We start from the raw sequence: 10,772 nt of genomic DNA on the forward strand, positions 1-10,772 counted from the left end.
AAAATGCGGTTGAAGCTACCCACTATCAGGGTTCAATGTCAGCTGTAAAACATGCTAAACAGATGGTAAGTTTGTTGAATAGGCAGGTAAAATAGAAGAGAATTGTGTATTACTATGTAAAGGTGCTCTAACATTTAAAGTTTATCATTTTCTGCATGTATAATCAAAGGCGGCGAAGAATAAAGGCCAGCTCCCAACAGCTCATGAGCTTTTTCTGAAGACGCACTTCAAGGAAGTTCCTGGGAAAGGCACAGTACCAGCCAACACCAAAGCACAGCATATTGCGGTAATAACTTCAATAACACTTAGGATTTGAACTTATTTGATTGATTTCATGAATTACTTTCCAAATCGTTCCCAAACCTTAGGGAGTTGTTTTGTTTTTGTGAATTCAAGGCTTGTCCACCTAAAACTACCTATAATAGACATGTTATGAGAAAGAAATGGTTCATTTGGTAAGAAATGTAGAAAATAGGCAAAGAATAGGTCATATAGGCCTCACTTGGTTCTATTTTGGTCCAAATCGTTCCCAAAACTTAGGGAGTTATTTTGTTTTTGTGAATTCAAGGAATTTACACCTAAAAATACCTATAATAGACATGTTATGAGAAAGAAATGGTTCATTTGGTAAGAAATGTAGAAAATAGGCAAAGAATAGGTCATATAGGCCTCACTTGGTTCTATTTTGGTCCAAATCGTTCCCAAAACTTAGGGAGTTGGTTTTTTTTATGATTTCAAGGCATGTACACCTAAAAATACCTATAATAGACATGTTAAGAGAAATAAATGGTTCATTTGGTAAGAAATGTAGAAAATAGGCAAAGAATAAGTCATATAGGCCTCACTTGGTTCTATTTTGGTCCAAATCGTTCCCAAAACTTAGGGAGTTGGTTTTTTTTATGATTTCAAGGCATGTACACCTAAAACTACCTATAATAGACATCTTATGAAAAAGAAATGGTTCATTTGGTAAGAAATGTAGAAAATAGGCAAAGAATAGGTCATATAAGCCTCACTTGGTTCTATTTTGGTCCAAATCGTTCCCAAAACTTAGGGAGTTGGTGTTTTTTGTGATTTCAAGTCATATTCACCTAAAACTACCTATAATAGACATGTTATGAGAAATAAATGGTTCATTTGGTAAGAAATGTAGAAAATAGGCAAAGAATAGGTCACATAGGCCTCACTTGGTTCTATTTTGGTCCAAATCATTCCCAAAACTTAGGGAGTTGGTAGTTTTTGTGATTTCAAGGAATGTTCACCTAAAACTACCTATAATAGACATGTTATGAGAAATAAATGGTTCATTTGGTAAGAAATGTAGATAATGGGCAAAGAATAGGTCATATAGGCCTTACTTGGTTCTATTTTGTTCAGAAAGCTTATTTTAACTTACATCTGTGTGCACCTTTTCATATGTGTATCTTTTAGGAGGCCTACCAGAAGAAAGTTGAAGAAGAAAGCACCCAAGGGATTCGGAAAAGTCCAAATGAGTTGTACTAGGAAACTGTAGGTGGTCGCAACAAGAAGGGTCGTGTGAAGGGACTTGGCCAAGGTGCAGAGCTGTATTATGGCAACAGGAGGGGTTCAGGTTCCAAGTCTTCCCAGCAGTACATGCCTTCCATTCTTTCCCAGATGCAGGATCAGGTGGAACAGAGGGTAGAGTAGAGGGTGGAGGAGAGGGTGCAAGCTATGCGGAGTGAAATGGAAGTCGAGATGGAGGCTCGATTGGCCGAAATAGAAAGGAGAAACCAAGAGAGGTATGAAGAGATGATGCGTCGATTCTCACGCAACGACCCATGTTCCAAAATTCCACACCAGCGTCGAGACCCCACGAACGACCCGGGTAGCGGCGGTGCAGGGCAAGGTACTCCGGCTGTAGCTTAGAATTTGTGTATATAGTATGTACATGTATTTAGATTTAGATTATGTTGTATAGTTACACACAATGTATAAATTATTATAAATAAATATATAAAAATATTTTTGTAATTAAATCATAAATTCAAATTTATCTTAAATTAGGTGCAGGAGATATAGGTGACAAATAGTGGTAAATCCAAATTAAATCGTTTAATTTGCTAAATAAAAAAGACTAACTCCGACAAAAAAATCCGTCGAAAGCTCTTACTTTCCGACGGAATTATTCCTCAAAATCTTCTTCTCTTCTGACGGAAAAATTCGTTGCAATCTTCCCTCTTTCGACGGATTTTTCCGTCGAATCTTCCCTTTTCCGACGGAATTTTCCGTCGAAACATGTCTTTTCCGACGGAATTTTCTGTCGGAAAACGGCATGTTCCGACAGAAAAATCCGTCGAAAGCGGGAAGATTCCGACGAATTTTTCCGTCGGAACATGTCCATTTCCGACGGAAATATTTTCGTCAGAAAATTGCGACGGACTCTCATTTAAAGTCAAAACCAGCTCCGACATAATAGATTCCGTCGGAAAAGTGGCTTCCGATGGAATTTCCCTCAGAAAACGTCGAAATTCCTACAAAGGGTATTGCGACAAACTGATTCCGACAGTCCGTCGAAAGGTCGTTTTTCGACGGATTTTCCGATGTTTCCGATGGAAAATCCAGCTGTTTTCTTGTAGTGTTAATTGATTTTTTAATTTAATGTATTCAACTTTTAAATTTAAAATATAAATAAAATCTTTCATTTTAAGTTATTGTTTTATATATTTACCCACCATAATTTAAGATCATTTTTATGAGATTTGTAACTCCTAATATTTATTTGAAGGTTACTAAATTATATTGGTTGTTTTCAAAATTGGAAATGCTAAACTAATGTCAAGGAATGAACGTTAAAGGTCATCCTCATGATTTGGCTTTTATTACTATTGTTGAGGATGAGATTTTAGTGAAAAAGATTCAATGCCAAATTAAACATTTGATTGGGAGTTACAACTTTCAAGTTGCTTGGAGTAAAGGTGGCCACAGGCCGGGTTGGCCTGCGGGCGGTCCGGCATGGCACGAAGTTCGACGAGGCACGACACGGCTCGTTAGTTGGTCCGGCCTGGCACGGTGGTCGCCTGGCGTGCCGTGGGCCGTGCCACGTACAACAGTTGAACTTTTCCAGCACGGCACGGCACGAGCCCGCCCCTTGGCCCGCATGCCAGCCCGCCAAGCACGGCCCGCGTGCCAGGCTGCTTTATGACCGTTGCTCAACGTCTCTAATGGAGACCGTTGCTCAACGTTCTTCTTCCTCCATTGTTTCCAACGGCTACCTCCCCTAAATTTCTATAAATAACTCCATCTTCTTCATTCCAAATCACAAATTCACAATCTCTTCTCTTAATCTCTTATATTCTCTAATAATTCTCTTAATCTCTTAAATTCTCTAATAATTCTCTTAATCTCTTATTATTATCTCTTAATATCGAAAAAATTAAAAGTTCATTATCGTAATTAGTGGAAAGCGTTGAAGCACGGTTGTAAGATCTAAATTAATCTTTAATTTATTATTGTTGTTATTATTATTGTTATAATTATTGTTATTAATTATTATTATTGTTGTTGTTATAATTGTTGTTATTAATTATTATTATTGTTATTGTTATTGTTATTATTGTTGTTATTAATTATTATTATTGTTATTATTAAAATTATTATTGTTAATTATGGCATCACCAAACATGAACAACCCATCATCCTCTAGGAAAGCCCGATTTGTCTGTGGTAATAGTTCTAGGGAATCACCTAATCCAATGACCCCCCTCCCCCAATTTCAAGTCCGACCAATGACCCCGGTAACGTCTCCCTAGGCTCTGAACAATTTAGGCACGATGGTACTTCCGATTTTCAACCCTATAACATGAATAATATGAATATGCCCGAATTTCCACAAAACCAATTTCCACCACAAAACCAATTTTCACAATTCGGTCAATTCCCACCTAATTTCTTTGACCCACAAAATTTTTATACTAGCCAAGGTATACGTAGCCAACAAGATACCCTAAATGCCTCCGGTTCTACTACTAACCAACAAATCCCCGAATCTACAAACACCCAATTCCCAAACACACAAAAGCCATGGTTAACCGAAATTGACATGGTAAATATTAAAAGCCGCAAAAGTGATGTATGGAATTATTTTTTGCTAAATAAAGCCCAAACAAAAGCAAAATGTAAAACATGTAGTAAAATATACTCGGCATAATCCAAGTCCGGGACGGGACACTTAAGTAGACACTTTAGAACATGTGCACAACCAGCTAGTGATCCAACCCAGCCAAATATTTTTCAATTCCATCCACACGGCTTTACCTACAACTATGAGAGGGATAGGGATGAACTAGGGAAAATAATAGTACACACCGAACAACATTTTCTTTTCTCCGAAAGTGAACCATATTACACTTACATTAATAAAGCATTACAACCCCAACATAAAAGAATCTCTAGGAAAACCGTTCGTTTCACCGCCATGAAAAACTTCCTAGAGTACAAAATGCGGTTACAAGACAAATTGAATAAACTTAATTGTAGAGTGTCTTTGACTGCCGATTCTTGGGATAGTGGTTATAAATATCACTATTTATGTGTGACTTGCCATTGGGTAGATGATCAATGGTTGTTACAAAAACGAATAACCCATTTCAAAATGCTAGAATACCCCCACACCGGTATTAACATTGCTCACCATTTAATGGAAGCTAGAAATGAATACAACCTTAGAGAAAAAATCATGTCTATGACATTTGACAATGCAACCTCAATGACATATACTGCTAATTATGTGAAACAAAATTTAACCGATGTAATATTAGATGGTGATGCACTTCATACTAGATGTGTTTACCATGTTCTTAGCTTGTGTGTACAAGATGGAATTAGAGCAATTGGTCAATACTATAACAAAATTAGAGAAGCTATTATGTCTATTAATAGCTCAAACAAGAGATACCAAGAATGGAAAAGTTTTCTAAGACAACAAAAGATAAGAGCAATAAAAATCAAAACCGATTGTCCAACTAGGTGGAATTCCACCTATGACATGTTAACCAAGGCAATTGAATATAAGAATCCTTTAACAATTTTTTACAACGGAAAATTTCCAAACAATGTTATATATGAGGATGATTAGGATAAATGTGAAAGATATACGAAATTTTTACAATTATTATATAACATAACATTTTGTTTATCTTCTGTTTATAATCCTTGTGCTCAAAACTTTCTTTCAAATGCATATTTACTCGCTCAGCTTTTCGCTGATCATCGCAACCAAAGTGATTATGATCAATATCTTCCAGCAATGGAAACAAAGTGGCGTAAATATTATACTGAAATTCCTTTAATTTATATTTTTGCTTCCATATTAGATCCTATGCAAATTAAAAGTATGAAAATACATTTATGTTAGTTGACATTTATTTTCAATGCATGCTTATTGACGATAATGTAGAAACCTATAAGAGTAATGTGAAGGATCAATTTTTTGCTTTATATAGAGTTTATGAAACCAATATGGCACCGTTCCTCGCTTTGGCCCTTCCCAACCATTCTAAAACGTAAGTAAAAATTAAAGGCCAAGTATTTATTTTCACAAACTACTAACTTGATTTCAAGGTTTTCAAGTGATTCATCAATAAGGAGAACGCAAAGCGATGTCTCGGAGTTGCAAATGTACCTGAGTTACGACTTCACCAAGGGCATGAACGACGATGAGATAAACAGCCTCGACCTCCTTGCATGGTGAAAACAACAAAGCTCGAAACATCCAACTTTGGCGGCAATGGCACGAGACATTCTTGGTATCCAAATCTCCTCTGTTGCCCCCGAACGAGCTTTCAGCGCATCCGGGAGAGTTTTAGACGATAGAAGAATAAGTCTAAAACCTGAAACACTTGAAATGTGTGTGTGTTTCAAATATTGGTTGGATGCTGAAAATCGATCACAAGACCGTTCTTACGACGACAACGACAACGATGAAGGAACCTAGCCGATGACCTTAAAGAAGAAGAAGAAGAATAGACAATTTTTGTATATTGTACGATTTTTATCATTATCAATATTATCATTGTACAATTTTTAACACTATCCTATTTTTGTTTAATATCCTTGTACGATTTTTATCATTATTATTATCATTGTACAATTTTTTCAAGTAATAATAATATGAAGTATGCATTATTCACATCCAAAGTCCAATTTGCTTTTTTATCCTATTAAGTTATAATTTGTAAATTAATATAACAAAAAAAATTATGATAATTAATAATACAAAAATAAATATAATAAATTATAAACATTAAACTATAAAAGTAATAGTATAAACTAAATATGAATATAAATATTAAATATAATAAATAATAAAACATAAATATTAAACTTAATTTATTTTAGAAAAAAAAAAAGAAGCAAAGCAAGGCCAACAGCACGGTGGCAGCACGCAGGCCAGCCTGGCACGAGCCCACTTGATCGGCACGTGGGCCGTGCCGTGCAGTGGGCTGGCCTGCGATTTTGGGTGGCACGGCACGCTTCTTCAGGCATGTGGCACGGCCCGGCACGGCATGTTGCCCACCTTTAGCTTGGAGTTAAGTAGTGCATTACTACTTGATACCAATTGGCTATTGGTGTAGTGGTGATTGGGATTATACTTGGTAGGGAGGACCGCGTTTTCGGTCCCCCGCAACAACAATTGGGAGGGGACTGAAACCTAACCACCAAAAACTGATCCTCGAATCCGGATAAGCCCAAAAGGTGAATCGGGTGGAACACAAAAAAAAAAAAAAAAAAAAAAAAAAAAAGAAGGTGCATTACTACTTGATGTCTTGATCAGTGTAATGTTATACATTTTTCTTAGTTTTATAAGTATGTATTTTTGAGCATCTATTTTATAGAATATATACATTCTTATTTAAAACATTCCCCTACATACTTAGATAATATACAATAGTCGGGTATTTTGGTTACTTTTTATAAGGTTCTACTTCTTAATACGCAGATTAGGGAGTGTATAAGTTGGGGTTTTATCTTGGTTACTTTTTATAAGCTTTTACTCCTTAATTACAGCTCAATGCTGTTACAAATTTTGGTTATTGATGTAAAGCCATTTATTTTTTTTATTTTTTTTTTTTTTTTTTTTTTGACAATAGCAAATTTAGAAAGCCATTTTTTTGTTATGGCCTACTAACCTGTTTATTGTAACAACAAAGATACTGTAGATTGTGCTTTTAATTTGCCGTTGTCTTCTCATTAATTTATGTTCCTGTTTCGATCATATTTCCAGTGACTCAATTAAGCAAAGCCTTTTATGAATTTTAATGCTTTGAATGCTAAAGATACAAGTTTTTGCAAAAGTTAACCAAGCATTATAAATAAAGGTCAGAAGAAAGAAAACATTAGGAAGTTCTCTTCACGAAGAGAATTTTTAATGAAACAACCAAGCTCTAAATGTCTGATAGAGGGTTTATTAACCAACTCCAACACAAGACAACATACAAAATCTAAAGATAGTATATAGGGTGGGGGACAACTTCGTTGGAGTAGCTTATAAAATCGGTCACAAACAAGTAATGAGAAAATTCAGTCAGCAGAAGTAAGGAGAGAAATAAGAGACTCGTGTTTCGGAAAATACGAAATGAGCTCACTTCGCTTTGCCAACTCGAAGTCCTGGAACTGGAAAGCGGGTGCACAAGTACATCCGACAAGGGAGTAGTGGTTCTCATTGTCCCTGGGGGCGGCTTTGGTTGCCACACCATCTGGAGAGACGCTGATATCCTTTGTTGGGAAGGAGCCAAACCAGACATTAGGGGGCACAGTGTACTGCGGTTGCTGATTATCCATCAAATCTGGACCAAGACAAGTTAACTTGATACTTCCATCTTTCTCATTAAGCTCCAGTATCTGCAATGTCAAATGTTCACGTTAGACTGGGTTTAGAGTTAGCCTGTGTGACAGCGAGCCCACAGGGTAAAGAAATGTTAGATTTGCCACAGCCTTATGACATTCAATGTCGAACATATAATTCTTGCAACTTAACCCCCACCCCACTTTTCCGAATTATTCAAAACCAAACAACTGGAAGAAAGAGGTCATGATATCAGTAGACATTACAGAAAGCACACAGCAAAACAGCAAACTAATTAACAATCACATAATCTATAGATAATGAGCTTTTACCGTTAAAGGCTCTCCCAAATAGAAGTGCCAGGTTTCTGCACATGGAATCCGGTGGAGTTTCGACACACTCCCGGAAGGCAGCAAGAAATAGATTGCTGTACTAACAGGGCGATCTACCTTGTCTGCAGTAAGCCAGCATTTCAAAAATATCAGTGCATATCTCATAAAACACTTGTTCCACATATAACATCAAACCCAACATTTGTCTAGTAAAATTACAGCCTAAAATCGATTTGGCGAAATTCTATGATCACCAATTAAGAAACCTGACGCAGGGTGTATTTTTTCTACATCTCCCTATAGTTTCATAACAGCCTTGTTTGTACATACAATTCATGTGTGTGCGATTAATCATAATCATTATCGGGTTTTAACTTAGTTATACTTTCGTAGCATTTTACAAGGGCAAATCAATCCCTAAATTCCCAACTTTCACTCTCTAATCAAACTACAGGGCAATTTTCTTAACTACCCAAAATCAAAACTAGTTCCCAATAGATCTTTGAGCTGTAAAAAAAGGTTTAAAAATTATAATTCTGAAGTTTAATTTTTTTCAAATCATTTGATTGATTTATGAATTGATTAATTGCTGTTCCACTTTTTATCAATCAAACAATGTATAAACCAAATTCAAAAGTAATAATCAAATACCCAGAAGATAATCTTCAATCTAATAGAACAAAATCATCAAATAACAGATTATTGAAGGGAAAAAGTAGAGAGGGAAATTACACTGTGAGGGTAGTTGTGATTTGGAGAGAGAAACAGAATGATCCCTGAAATTTTCATGGAAGAATCCACCTTCAACATGAGCTTGTAAGTTGAGCTTTTTCACAATTTCTGATGAAGTCACCATCTCTCAAGATCAATCAATAGTCAATACCAACCTATTTATTTGATTTTGATCCGATTTTTTGTCCGCATATTGTCTTATATGGAGTACGTTACTTTGGTTTTTCAAAGGGGGTGGGCGGCTTTTCGATGAAATATTATGTGGATGCTAGTATGCTTTAGGTACTTAATTAAATAATTGGTGAATACGATTTACTAGTAAGAGTTTTAAGATACCACATATAACTGATATAAGGGTGTCCAAGGAATGCACGTAATAAAGACCATTCGGATTAAGGGCATGGGTCATAAAGTTTAATTTTGATGGATGTTTGGGTTTGCTTTCTTTGACCTCATATTTAGGGATGTCGCAATCCTTTATTTTCATAATGTTGATTTAAGGTTGCCACATATAATATAATGTAATGTTTTACTATGTATGTTGATGGACAATTTCAATCAAGCATGCTTGGTGGAGTTAGTGAGGAACTCACCTTGTAACTTAGATATCACAATTTTGAGCCCCACCAAACTACATTTGCTTAGGAGTAGAGAGATTCTCTTACCTCCCCCCTCATCTGGCAACATTAGTGTGTTTACGCTATGAAGTTTTTTTTATTCAAAGTGTTTTCGTACTTAAGAAGATAACCTAGCTTAGATAAAATCCTTACTTAGGAACTAATTATAAAAGTGTGCTCTAACCCCATGAAAATATCACATACAAGCCACACAAAAGAATTAAAAACAGTGCCTGTGTGGCAGTGTGGGGGACTATAAATCATTGTATAGAATATCTTAATATGGATATAACTCCAAACAACAAATGTGATGGTATAAAAGTCGAGCACATGAGTTAGACCTTAAATATTGTGAGCCGAATTAAAATGAATTTCACATGTGAGGAAAAGTTTTGAAACCAAACTCTAGCCCCATAAAACATTACATGTAACTAATATAATTCAAGTCATCTAATATGTCCTCGTATGTGAAAGGAAATACCGTATACAATCCACTCACTAATAGAAATAGGCCTATTTCCGACGGAATGTTTCCGACGAACAAGAATTTATGTCGGAAATCCCAAATATTCCGACGGAATAATAATCCGTTGGAATATTTGGAATTTTTGAGGGAATATTCCGACGGAAAGTTAAATTTCCGTCGGAATATTCCCTCAAAAATCCCAAATATTCCAACGGATTATTATTCCGTCAGAAATTTTCGACGGAATATTCCGTTGGAAAATTCTTATATAAAAAATTAAAAAAAAAAAAAAAAAAAACCAACCCTCAACTCTCTGATATTTTCTTTTTCTCTTTCTCCTCTCCTCTTTCTCTCACTTCTTCTCTGACCTCCCTCCTTCTCTCAGACCCGCCTTCTCTTTCTCTCTCTTCTCCTTCTCCTTCCTTCATTTCTCTCTCCTCCACCCTCTCTTTCTCTCTCTTCTCCTTCTCCTTCCTCCATTTCTCTCTCCTCCTTCTCCTTCCTTTGTTTCTCTCTCCTCCGCCCTCACTTTCTCTCTCTTCTCCTTCTCCTTCCTTCATTTCTCTCTCCTCCGCTCTCTCTTTCTCTCTCTTCTCCTTCTCCTTCCTTCATTTTTGTTCTCCTTCTCCATCGCCGCTGCGCAACCAACACCACACACCACCGCCGTTGCACAACCAACACACCACCACCGCCTTCTCAAGGTTTTTCAAAGAACAAAATAAGGTTTTTCATGTCAAATTCGACCATGAAAACCCTAGATCTAGAGTTTTCATGGTCGAATTTGACCTTTAAAACCCAAATTCAAGCCAAGTTAGGGGTTT

At 36.2% G+C, this 10,772-nt stretch overlaps 1 protein-coding gene across 1 annotated transcript; it reads right to left on the reverse strand.

Annotated features, from left to right (window-relative positions):
* Window positions 1–7,332: 7,332 nt before the first annotated feature.
* Window positions 7,333–9,125, reverse strand: LOC110721802. Its single transcript, XM_021901000.1, has 3 exons — window positions 8,869–9,125; window positions 8,137–8,258; window positions 7,333–7,860 (listed from the first exon to the last, which is right to left on the reverse strand). Exons 1-3 carry the CDS (start codon window positions 8,990–8,992, stop codon window positions 7,540–7,542), a joined length of 567 nt encoding a protein of 188 aa, XP_021756692.1. The 5' UTR covers window positions 8,993–9,125; the 3' UTR covers window positions 7,333–7,539.
* Between the last annotated feature and the right edge of the window lie 1,647 nt (window positions 9,126–10,772).

The sequence above is a fragment of the Chenopodium quinoa genome, unplaced genomic scaffold (assembly GCF_001683475.1).
Source record: "Chenopodium quinoa cultivar QQ74 unplaced genomic scaffold, ASM168347v1, whole genome shotgun sequence".
Classification (NCBI taxonomy): Eukaryota; Viridiplantae; Streptophyta; class Magnoliopsida; order Caryophyllales; family Amaranthaceae; genus Chenopodium; species Chenopodium quinoa.